Source organism: Amyelois transitella, chromosome 7, assembly GCF_032362555.1.
Source record: "Amyelois transitella isolate CPQ chromosome 7, ilAmyTran1.1, whole genome shotgun sequence".
NCBI classification, from domain to species: domain Eukaryota; kingdom Metazoa; phylum Arthropoda; class Insecta; order Lepidoptera; family Pyralidae; genus Amyelois; species Amyelois transitella.
In genome coordinates, this window is record NC_083510.1 from 8,599,562 (window position 1) to 8,612,503 (window position 12,942).

Here is a 12,942-nt window from a genome sequence, read left to right on the forward strand (position 1 = left end):
AGACTGCGCGGGCGCATTGCAGGCGGGAACTTTGTCAGGTGTAACTGGCTCGGAAATAATATAGTGGTGTGACGCAAAATATTGAGACCGAAAATCGTAGTGAAATAAAGTTAGCAAACAACAAAAATGTGGCGGCAATTCTCTTTTGTAAGTACCTAGATATTAAGAAGATATGTTAATAAATTTTAAGTCACCAAATAATATTCAGCAGGTGTATCTTCTTAGTAAATTAAATAACGAAAAGTCTCCTATCGCGATAATGCAATATCTTGTTTGTGCCCTGAAATTTTGAATGAGCATAATTAGTTTCTTATAGTGTGGAAGGCTAAAGTATGGAACTATTATAAATATTAGCTTTAATTTAATTTTGGTAAAGTACTTAGTTTTATATAGTATGTCTATATTATACATATATTGTTTGCAATATCCGAAAGGGTTAATATTTAGTAATGTAAGACCTTGTTGTACTAATGCAAATAAAAATTTGAATTCGACTGACTTAAAACAACTTTTCTGTGTTATCGATGTAAGTAGGTACAGAAATGTTGTCTTGGAAGTAATTTTAAAATTGTTTAATATCGAAATTGCTTAATTAAAATGTTCTTATAATGCCCAAAATATGCAAATGGTAATTTTATTAAGTTTTGTAAAAGATCAAGTTTTTTTTTATAATATATTTATTTTATTTTTAACTTACTTTCGTATGACATTTTTATTTTATTATAACTTAAAAAGAACTTTCTACAAGTTCTTCTAAACACTCTTCATTATATTAATAGAGAAAGAAAATTTTAAAAGACAATTTATTTCAAATAAGTGTCAAAAAAGTGACGAATTGTCTACCTTTTGAAACAATGAGTAAATTCAAGAGAAAGATTTTCAATAAGCACCCTTTTTCTATTTACAATGACTTTAAAATCTCAAGAGACAATTACTGGATCTTTTATGAAGTCACATTTAATTAAAGCATCTGAACTTTTGAGTTCTATTTAAAGTTCCATTTCTCCAAGGTTTGATTGCTTGTGCTTACCTTATTAGTTTCACTTTCGTTTCAATACCCCCGTAGTTGGGTAAGACGAGAACTCATTATGTTTATAATGCTCCGTAAAATGGCTATAGCACTCCCATAACGACCTTATTAGATAATCTGTTGCTACAATGTTTTAGGAAAAGCACACTATTGAGATTAACCCAAAATATGAGGGATTAGTGATATTTATTATCGAAGGTTGTTTAGTACCTACTGTTGCCCGGGACATTAAATCTGTGACCACCAAAAAGCTTACATAAACTTTTTGGTAGCCACACATAGCAGATTATGGCATTATCGGCAGAAAATGAATTAAAGAAAAACTTGTTTGAGAGAGAGAGAGAGAGAGAATAAAGAGAATAAGAGTTAAAAAAATTTACTCGTATTCCTGAACCGAACTGCGCAAGTCTTTTTAATATTTAGATAACACGCGCATTTGTATGTAGTCACAGAAAGCGAACAGATGCGGCCAGTGCAAAAGTTCTTTTAATGAAGTACATAATGAGCTATGATTAAGCTTAATGATTATAATTTATTTTATGTATGAAATTTAAATACAAAAAATACTTGCAACAATTTTATTTAGATAATTACAAAACGTATATTCTACGATCCTTGTCGTTTCTTGCATAAATTGTTGACTCAGAACTGAATTAAAGCAAACTCATAGGTAATTTATTAACTTGTTTTTGAAGGTCGTTCTTACCAACCACTTGCCCCTGAAATGAATTATGTCACATCCTTTGTAAAAAGTACACTGTGTACTGGTAACAGTTTCACGTTGAACAGATTGTGGTGGAGTTAGTATCGATGCCACTCCTGTGGCCATGTTGTTAACTTTCGTAGGACTAGAAAGTCAATACCAAGCCTATGCCTCTTTTGTACGCGAAAAAGCCTAAATCAACTGATTGTTAATGCCTTATTATGCTGATGAGGAGCCCAGAGAGCGCCTTTTGACCATGACGATTGTTTATCTTATGTGATCAAAGATATTTAATATAAGTATGACATGATTCTCACCGTTAGGATAACTGGACAAAATGAGATAGGTAGATACCTACTTACATGAGTTTACTTTTATTGGGATAATCCTGTTGCTTTTTCAATAGTTTAGTATAAATAGTTTTTGATTTGAACGTCGCATTTGTGGTAAAAAATGCGTTACTGTAACATAAATACACATAGAGATGTTTGAATACACATTGATGTTTACGTCACACTTTTTTTTACAAGTTTTAGTCATCAGTGGTCAGCGTTACAGTTTTGATATACTTAATATACTTACTTAAATCACGCCCCTTTTCCGAAGCAGAAGGCAAATACTAAATTTTTTCCACTTGCCACGATCGTTGCATATTTATTTTGTTTCATCCACATTCATCAATCTTTACATGGAAGCTCGTAGGATTAAGGTACTCTTGACCTTTCACCAGAATGTATCTTATTTGACGCATGCAATGTTTTATGTATGAGTTATGTTGTCTGACGAAAACAGAGGTCTACATTTCACATGTACCTAATGTTACCGTGGAAACTGCCAGAAATAGCATCAATTTGCGGCCGATGTCATTGTAACTTTACGAACTTTACTCGTTAAGTATTAGTTATAGTTTCAATTTCAAAGTCAAGTGGACGAGACCCGTGACCAATGTTCCGATAGACAGCGAAAGTGTAATAAAATATGAAAGGAAATCGTTCGTTGACTTTGGTTACAATTTCTCTAAGAATTAACAACAACTTGTGTTACAGTAGTTACGTTAGCTATCTTTTACTAGCTGCGCCCCGGGGCTTTGCTCCCGCGGGACTTTCGGGACAAACAATACCCTATGTGTTGTACGATGTTATTATTGTCCACTTCTTGGTTAGTTTCCGGTCATGGTCATTTAGTTTCATATGTTTTTTTTTTAAATAGTATTCTAGGGTTAGATTCCTATAGAAGTCGAAGGACAAATTGCTTATAAATCATTATTTATACTGGAAAAATAATACAAACTTATACCTGTCTACATACGTTTAATTTTACCTATTCTCTATTAATCCCGGTTATATTTATATATGTATTAAAAAAGGCTTTTGGAAGATATTTGGATGATTTTATTGATATATCTACTTACATATTTATTATCGTACGTAAGTTAATCAATTGTTACTTATTACACGTTCGCATCCCTTATGGTGAAGATAGAGGTATTTATTTTAATATTAACCTACCTTGCGATTCATTTTTATATGTAGGGAACTGGGTATCACCGTTGTAGGTAATTAAATGTACTACATCATATAAGAAAATTACTTATATAAGACGTAAACAGAGCATGTTTTTGATATTGTTATGAGTTGACTAACCCACATAATCGCAACGATTACCGATGCGAACAATCAGATACAAAACATTGTGGTAACAACGATATTTGCATAACATTTAATAGGGACAGGTATATAAAAAGTTTTGTTATTTCCTGTATCTTTAGTAGGTAATATCATCTGTGTGTAATAAAAAATCGATATAAAATAATTACTTAATATTATTGACACGACATTGTAAAAGTAATTATGTATTTATCCGTCTTCGGATGTCTGCACAATTAATATCTACTTAGGTACTATTCATGGATTGTAATTTACGTTGTAGATATAAGTTTGAAAATACCTACTTAATGTACTTTTATGTACCTACGCGGTAGGTATCTATAGGTACCCTTTAAAAACTGGATTTATGAATATGAAATTTCGAATTAAGAATTATTAAAAATAACAATAATTAACTTAAGCCTCATAGTTTCGGAAGGACACAATAGTTTTTATTTATGAACTTGAAGCACCTAGTAAAACGACTGCATACTTATAGTGGGTATTCGCGCTTCTATCAGCATTGGTATGACGGCCATTCAAACTATTTTACACGAAGAATTGGGCGTCAAAAAAATTATTTTTCCGCTGGATGCCCAATTATTTGATCGAGGAACAGAAGGCAGCTCGTGTTAGTTGGTGTCGGTCTTCTACGATGTTTGCGTGTCGACGTCTCCGACGGTTCAACGGAAGGAGTTTGGTGAGGTGAACTCTGGTGATTAATCATGGATTTATTCATATGAGCCAGAAAGGATAAACGCAATAAAATAAATAATAAATAAACATTATGTAACGATAAAAATCGGTTCACACTTGAACACCACCAAACAACCAAATAAATATCAAAAAACAACAGAAAGTTAATTAGGAGAACCTCCTCCAATTTTCGAATTCGGTAACAAAATTAAAAAAAAAACAATGTCATCTGGGGCAATCGTTCAGGCGCAAACTAAGCGCGCCTCCGAAGTGCGCAGACAACAAACAAAATGAAGTTTTAAAGTTCGGTCAAGTTTATCGAAGACGTCACATTTCAACATCAAATCGAGGCGAATAAAAAATGCTTCCGTACACGGTCCATTTCTCTCGTCGTCATTTCTTTTTTCTGTTTTTCGCGATTGGACCATAAGTAGGTTGGTTGCGTAACGCACTAAAGTATTACATGCAAGATCTTTCCTTTAAGACCATTTCTGTTGTTATGTCATGTCCACATTAGTTCCTGATTTGGAGCAAGGAAACACGCTCGATTTCCTGGAGGCCGATTTGATGCAACACTTGTATTACGTGTTTACTGATCAGGCAGGTCTTCTGCATAATTTAGGTATTTTTTTAACATCCTTAAAATAAATATTAATTTAAATGAAACAAAATAAAGATCTTATATAATTATTTGTTTAATTGCAGTCAATATATAACTTGGTACCTAAGTTTTTTCATTAATTCATATGATCACGTCTATCTTCCTTGCGGGGCAGACAGAGCCAGAAGTCTTGAAAAACTTATACGCCACGTTCGGTTGATAGGCTTAATGTTAGAATTGAGATGCAAATAGTAGTAGTAAAACATATATAGATAATAATTAAAAAAAATCCTAGGTTTTTATTGAAAAAAAATATACCAGATATATAAGTACATATAAAAGATATAAGATAAAATTCATAAGCTGGCATGATATATTTATGAACATTGAAGAGAAGATTCATTCATTCATTCATAAAAATCCCAGGAATATTAATTTGATATGCAATGATTATTTGAGAGTGTCTTTATATTTTTACTCATTTGAATGGAGCGGTTTCATTTGCGTAGTATTAAGTTCAATATCGCAAAAAAATTCAATCAACAGTATTGCAGTAGATACCTAACAATAGATATGTGACATCGATTCGATTCGTATTGATTGCTTTGTACATAATAATTGCTGCAATAAATAAAACCCAATAGACAATTTTCTTATTACTTACAACTAGTGACCTAATTATCCATAATTGAAGATTACGTGATATCTGAATGCGAAAACGGCCGGTGTTATTTCCTTTGCTTTTAACAGCGGGTTGGATAACTTTACTAATAGACTTTTATTTATAAATAATTAAAATATATAGTAACAGTTAATTAAATTGTTTCAGATATTGCTGCTCGTTGTTGCGACTTTAGCGATAAAAGTGCCGGTAGACAATGTTGAAACACCTTCAGAGAGTAAGAACGATACGCAAAACAGTCCCGTCTACTATACATCTGAGGATTCCGAAATAGACAGCTATCTTGTTCCACCAGACCCACACAAGCCCGAAGAAGAAGAAGAATCAGATATTATAACACCAGCAACGTATCTTCTTCCTCCTTCGCCTGAGAAGCAAACGAATTACTATTATACTCCAATAGAATCTGGAGACCAAAGTGATTGGCTCCCAATATCAGCGCAACCACAAGCAGTTCCCGAGGGAATACAGAAAGTGAGAGTTGGAAAATTGGTCAACAAAGGTAAAGTTGCTGTCCCAATACCATCGGACCACCTCGAGCCACCAGTCTTAAATGCACCCAATGATTATATTGTACCGACGCCATCAGAAAAATTAGAGCTACCTTTGAAAAATCAAAAACAACAATTTGTACCAGACCCAGATTATCCACAAATGTTGAACGTTAATCATAAGTACACCCCCGCTTTAACGAAAGATGTGCCAATTTTCATCAGAATTCCTAAGGAACAATTTATTTCGTCTCAACTCCTGCCACCAAAACCTGGACCGGGAAAATTCAAGAATCCTACTAAACTATACCCAAAGAAATATCCAGGCGCTTTCAAACCAGTTCCGATTCCAATAGGCCAATTTGCCGAAGATGGTTTGTCTCAAGTTCCCAGAGCCAAGCCCATAAAATATTTTCAGCCGATACCTATTGACGAAATCAACTATATGATTCCTTCAGAGGAAAAAAAGCGCTATCTCTACGAACAAGCCGAACTAAAACGAAAATTGAAAGAAGAGGAGGCCGCCAAGGTAAACTTGTGAACAATATATACTCACCTAGTTGTAGATATTCCTAATTTGGTTTGTCTATCCTGTAAGGACTATTCTGGATCGTATGTGTAGGTATGGGCTTATAATCAGATGTTATTCTAATGTACATTATTATTATTCCATTTTAAATTTTTCTAAACTTTATGTTCATTACATTTATACATTAAATAAAGTAAACAACTTTCAGCAACAACAGAGTCCTGCGGTGGAAACATATGGCAACACTGACACAACGGAGCAAGAAACTTCGGCAACTCTGCACAGATACCCCGCCCGTATGTAACATTTGGAAACTGCTAGTTTTTCTATTCTTTTCACTATCATTTTTACGGTTATAGCCATCATCAGAACGTTCCTTAGTGGTTTGTTTAATTCGTTCTTTCGAAATCAGTTGACAAGAGGCGGCTTTTAAAATCATTATTTTATAATTAAATTAGTTATTTATATCGACTTAAAAGTAACGTGTTAACTTCGTAATTTAGGTACTTGAAAATGTAGATCCTAATTTTGCAATTAAAGCGTTTAAATAAAAGGGAAGGTTTAAGTGAAACTAATAGCAATTAACTCAACAATTTGATTACACTTGGAAATGTTTATAGTCCAACTTAGTTCTCGTGTAATTATTTTAGACCTTACCTGTCTGACCTTTTTGATTGCTTTTGAATAGTCGAACTTCTAGCACACCTATCTAAATATGAAATAATATAAATATAAGTTTAGTTTATTATTTTACGAGCAGGTATGCTCAATATTTTGTGGTCATAAACATAAGATTCCTAAAAATTTAGAGAAGAGGGCGCACGGAGGGGTTTTGTATATATCTTTTACCTTATGCCCCTTCCACTATATATAAATTTGCTGAATAAGTTTTAAAGAGTTCGATTCCAAAATGATGAGCTTAATCCCTATTTTATCTTTAATTTAACCCACGATTTTCAGGGCCAGCTCCTTTAAGACAAGCACCTGCGCCTGCGCCACCGAGCCAGAACGAGGCAGGTCCTCCGCCTTCCGACGACCGCACAGAGTTCCGCATGCACGGCATGAAGGGCCCCCATAGCTATCAGTTTGGATATGACACCGGTAAAGGGTAAGTTTGAAAACATAGAATTCGGAAAAGTACAGAAGTGGTAAATACTGGCGAATGTGACATCGCAACTAATGGTTGTGATGAAATGCGGTTGTGAGAGAGTTAATGGTTACTGATGATGGTGATTACATACTTACATACATACAATCACGTCTATATTTCTTATGGGGTAGATAGAGCAGTTTTACCACTTCTATAGTCTTATTATTCCAAATTCTAAAGCTTACCCCAAAGTAAGACTAGGGAAATACATTAAGTAGGACCTTATATTAATTTACCGTATAAATATAACATAAAAAAAATTCATTCCAGAAAAAACCGTCAGTTTCGCTATGAAGAGCGAGACAATGATGGCACCGTAAGAGGACACTATGGCTACATGGACAAGCGCGGGAAACTTCGCGTTGTTAACTACAGAGCGCACCCTGAACACGGGTTCCAGGCGGACGCGCCCGTAGAAAAGGAGTAAAGGACAGCGAGCAGCTCAATATTTATTGACTTTATTGTACATATAGGTAATACTATAGAAATCGGAATAATATAAGACAATAGAAATGTCACTTTGTTCTTAAAACCATACGAATGATGTCACCGTCTTTCTCTCGTCAGTTGTAATCTCAGAATTGAGATGCAAACGTATCTAATAGTATCAAAACTATCATTATCGCAGTCACATTTACCAGTAGGTAGTTACCACTTCTATAGTCTTATATCATTCCGAATATCTTTGGGTTATATATAGGGTTTTGTAAATAACATGTAGTTCTTAGGTATACCTAAAAAGATCCAGTCGTAGTCTTATTCAGTGTCGATATCTTAGGAAATCATTTGGATTATTGAAAATAATATTCCGAGATTGTGGTTTATATGTGAAACGAATAAAACGTACAGTTGCCTGCAAAGAAACGTGACCTGTCATACGTACGATAGTTCGTACGTACCATAGATAGAAGTTTAACCCCGTTTCTATGAGGGGGCTTTTCGATTTGCAGTCTAATTACGAAAACAGATTGATTAAGAACATTGAAAGGTGCAAACATTCCTTACATTGAGATTGTATGCGTTGTTGTATAACTTTTATGTATAAAAAGTTATTCAATATTATAGTTTGAAAATTAATATGATTGCTAAGTCTTTTTGTTTATATGATTTTCCGAAGTCCGAAAGCTTTTTGTTTATAATTTCACTTTTATACTTTTTTATTCAGAGCATTTTTTTCATTATCAGATTTTTAGTGTACCAAGAGTAGGTTTTGAAGGAACCTATAGAATGAAATCTTAAAAAATCGATAATCACTTGTATAATGTAAATACTTGAATAAGTGTCATACTTAGCTCTATAAGGTATTTAGTTATTTAGGTAATGAAAAATAAAAATATACTGTTTGTAACAAAAAGTTTTATTTCAAATTTGAACTTCAACTTCCAACATTTAAATTTTTATCCGAAAATTAAATGCCGACCAGTAAAAAAACGTAAAATTACCACTCAACACTGATATCAGTATTTGATTGTCTACAATAAATTTAAGGAATTGTAAATGAAACGCTGTTGAAATGTTGATCCAGATTAAAACTTTTTCAATTACTATAAAATCTAGACTGTAACAGGAATTTGTCCGTGAGAAGGAATATGATTGGAATTTGTGAACACTATCACTACAATATTATATAAGTATTAATAATCACTACATATTATATAAAATTAATATACTATTTGGTCAGCACAGGATCACGAAAAACAGTTATCAACTTAATTAATAATCAACAGTTGTTAAATATAAGATAGGTATTAAAAATAGTAAACAAAAACACGGATTCGATTCATGTGATGAAAAACAATGTTAACCATTTTTACAGTGGGCCATGTAGACAAGTATACCACCTGCGATACTTCTACTAAACGAAAGTGCTATACTTTTGCCCAAATCCCACTGTACTTGACGCTACAAAAAGCACCATTATTGGCTGAATTTATATAGAACTTTTGTTTACCATTTTATTATATCTGAAATAACAATCTCTCTTGTATTAAATATATATCCGACGTTACGATTTATATAGCACCACTGGTTCTGGAAGTTACTTTAAAACATACACAATTCGTAGAATTAAATTGATATCCTTGCAGTAATAGTAGGTATGCGTCTAGGGTATTTTTACTTATGAAACTAAATAATAATAAGATAACTTTAAAGTATTGAATGCTATACTAATGTTTCAGTATTTTTGAAGACAAAACACCAAAAAATATAATTTTTTTTTAAATATTACTATAAATTCGTTATAAATGGCACAAAATCTTAATTTTAAATATGTAAAAATTTTACGTGGAATATAATCACAATAAAAATTACAATGTTTTTCATAATAATTCTGAAAATAGCCTCAATATGTGGTTCCACTTTTGTTGAAAACTAAACCAATAAAAATTGGTTCAGTGTAAATGTGAAGTAGTTAGTAGTTTGTTGTGTAGCTGAATTCAATAATGAATCAAGTTCTAAATTTTGCTTAACGTAATATCGAACCCCTCTTCGTTTTAGCGATATAGGAACCAAAAATATAATTTTATTTAATTATTTTTAATAGTTATAATTTCCGCCATAGAAAGACTCTTCTCCAAGAGTTCAAGAAAGCTAGACACTTCTATGCTAAAGAGTTAAGAGGTAACAATGGAATGTAAGCCTTATAGTCTAACAATCTGACGTCAAGTCGTCTAGAGGCCGGCCTGGAGGCCAGCTATATTCATAACTTTTATTTAAAATATCTTAGTAAAAATATGCCCATAAGAAAAAATATCCCTATTGGGAAAAAACTCAAATGTTTTCATATATCAGTGAGTTAGGATGAATGTATGATTTTACTAACAGTTAAGACTCTTCTCCAAGACGTCAAGCAGGCTAGAGGCTCCTATGCGGAAGAGTTTAGGAGTCAACCATTCTGACCCCAGTTCGTTGTTGACCAGGATAAGCCAGTTTACTGCATCCGCCGCTGTTTTTATTCCGCCAGCCGGTTTAAGACCCACCTGAACAATTAAATTACAGCTTTTGATTTGAGTCTTTGTGTTTCTGTAAACTACATTTTCGTATAGTATTGATTTATTTTTTGTGCATGTTTGTGAATTAAAAATAATCTTATTTTCTTTATATGTTTATGACAACAATGTTATTGTATTATATGCTAAAAGGAACATAATAATAACAGTACCTGTCAACCTGGATGTGTGTGAACAATGACTGTCATTAATGGTAAAATTACCACCAGTGTCGTGTTGACAATACAAACATTTATGCCATTTTTTACCGTCTGGACAGAACTTTCATGTCAAATTATTATCTTACAAGCCTTATGGCCATTGCTATATATTATTTCCTAATGGCGACTGAAATAACAAAAAGTGCCTTACCTTTTTCCCAGTCATTTGATAGAAGCGACGGATTGCCCTACACATGATCAGCCCAACCGGTAAGGTTGCATTGACTGCTTCTTTTCCTGTGGAAGTCTTTATGAAATCCGCCCCAGCATACATGGATACCATTGATGCCTTGTAAACCTGGAGACAAACATAACTTCTATATTCATAACATCCTCCTGGAGATAGTGGTAAATTAAACAAAGTGTATACTTACTTCTACATGCATAATATACTTGAAAAAGTTTTTTTTTTTTACCATAGTGAGGTTGCTTGTACAATATTCACCAAAACAACCAATGTTACTAATTATGGTGCCTTCATATTTTAAAAATTGTTCTCAACACTTACATTTTCATAAGTGCCAAGTTCGCCAACTCCTAGGATGACCTTCATATGAGCATCGCCACAAGCCTCTTTCATGGCCTTGATTTCACCAAACAGTTGTTCCCATTTGCCTGTGAGAATCAGGCTCCGGTCAAGTACAATGTCTATTTCAGTAGCTCCACTGGAAACAGCCATTTTAATTTCGCAGACCCTTGAAGAAAGAGGATAAAGTCCTGATGGGAATCCCGTGGCAACTGCAAATGCAATGAAATATAATGTAAAGCAAATTATATTGTGACTACTTTCAACCCTTTCATTAGTTTTGTTTAGTTACTAGTTTTAAACTTTGTTCATATCAATTTATCATTTAACAAGTTAAAACATGTGTTACCTACTTAAAAATATATCTATATGTATACTAAATCAAAACTCAAATTTTTATTAGCTTTGTACATATAAATCATTCTATATGCTTAATAGGTATAAAACATTTCATTGTGTTTATCTCATTTTACTGTAAAGTACTATATAAGTATAGACTTACCAGATGCAATTTGTAGTTCTTCTAGCAATCCCAAACACCTTATTGTGGAGTAGGCATCAGGCACTCTGCTGGGATATACACAGACAGCAGCAGTTCTGATAATCTTGCCTTGCTGAACTAGGGTAACATTGTTCTCAGTTTTTACACTTATTGGATTTGCTGCCTTGAACAAAATTAATTAAATGAAAACATGAACTAGGTAAAGGTGTCACAATACACTTTTAAAGAACTTACTCCAAAATGCCCTATATATTTATTATTGAAGTCATTAACCTAGCTTAATATTGAGTCATTCTTCATCTTGCTGGTGTTAATTCTGGTTGCATCCTCACCTCTCTAGAGGATCCAAGGGTGGCCATGAACATTTACACATATTCAAGGAAATACTAGCGAACACAACATTCGTAAATTTACTGCCTTGTACGCTATCTAGATACAGTATGTAAAGCAAGGTATATGAGATTTAAATAAATTAATTACTTTGATACATAGCCTCTTAACGTTTGATGGAGTATCATCGCCAGATAGAGTAGTGAGGTCTATAACACTAATTGCCTTTAGAAGCCACGCTGTGAGTAGCTCTTTACTATGGACTTGGTTACTATTAAGTAAAGACTTCACTTGTGCCTCAACGCTATTTTTGTTAATATGCACATTCTTAATGATCGCAGGATCTGTAAACACACAAAACATAAATTAGAACTAGGAACGTAATTCTAAGAATAGTTATTTGATTGGAACTAAATTCTCACCAAACTTCATATCTGAAACCATGTCTGTTTAAAATATTAATCCAAATATGATAAGCTTGATAAACTAACGACCTTAAAATTTCAAAACAATAGAACGATTAATAGAAACTTAAAAAGCAACAAACTAAATTAAAAAAAATTAAAACAAAAACGAGCTGTTTAAATTCTTACAAAACTCAAAATAAAAGTCAATTTGTCAATGTAAACTGTCATTTCAGTGTTACACACTCGATTCAATCATCGATTGTCTAAGCCAGGAAATAATATTGTCTGTGGTCAATAGGTACTAAGTTAATAGCCCGCCAAATATTTCATTGTTTTTTGAACTTTATTAATTAAACTTAACATTGAAATACTTAAATAAAATATAAGTATATATAAGTTTTTGTCCCGAGTACACGTAAAAACGATATTTCTTAACCT

The 12,942-nt window shown here is 33.0% G+C and overlaps 2 protein-coding genes across 3 annotated transcripts; one reads left to right on the top strand and one right to left on the bottom strand.

The window, feature by feature from the left end:
* Positions 1-8,772, top strand: LOC106137769 (uncharacterized). Of its 2 annotated transcripts, none has more exons than XM_060945192.1 (5): positions 1-147; positions 5,506-6,378; positions 6,587-6,674; positions 7,339-7,486; positions 7,799-8,772. In XM_060945192.1, exons 1-5 carry the CDS (start codon positions 127-129, stop codon positions 7,953-7,955), a joined length of 1,287 nt encoding a protein of 428 aa, XP_060801175.1. In that variant the 5' UTR covers positions 1-126; the 3' UTR covers positions 7,956-8,772. The 2 variants fall into 2 exon arrangements, with proteins under 2 accessions (XP_060801175.1, XP_060801176.1); XM_060945193.1 differs by having other exon boundaries at positions 6,596-6,674.
* A 95-nt stretch (positions 8,773-8,867) lies between these two features.
* Positions 8,868-12,716, bottom strand: LOC106137775 (deoxyribose-phosphate aldolase). The gene is made up of 6 exons (XM_013338682.2): positions 12,520-12,716; positions 12,248-12,441; positions 11,768-11,930; positions 11,248-11,477; positions 10,891-11,037; positions 8,868-10,509 (listed from the first exon to the last, which is right to left on the bottom strand). The coding sequence occupies exons 1-6, from the start codon at positions 12,539-12,541 to the stop codon at positions 10,348-10,350; spliced, it is 918 nt and encodes a 305-aa protein (XP_013194136.2). The 5' UTR covers positions 12,542-12,716; the 3' UTR covers positions 8,868-10,347.
* Between the last annotated feature and the right edge of the window lie 226 nt (positions 12,717-12,942).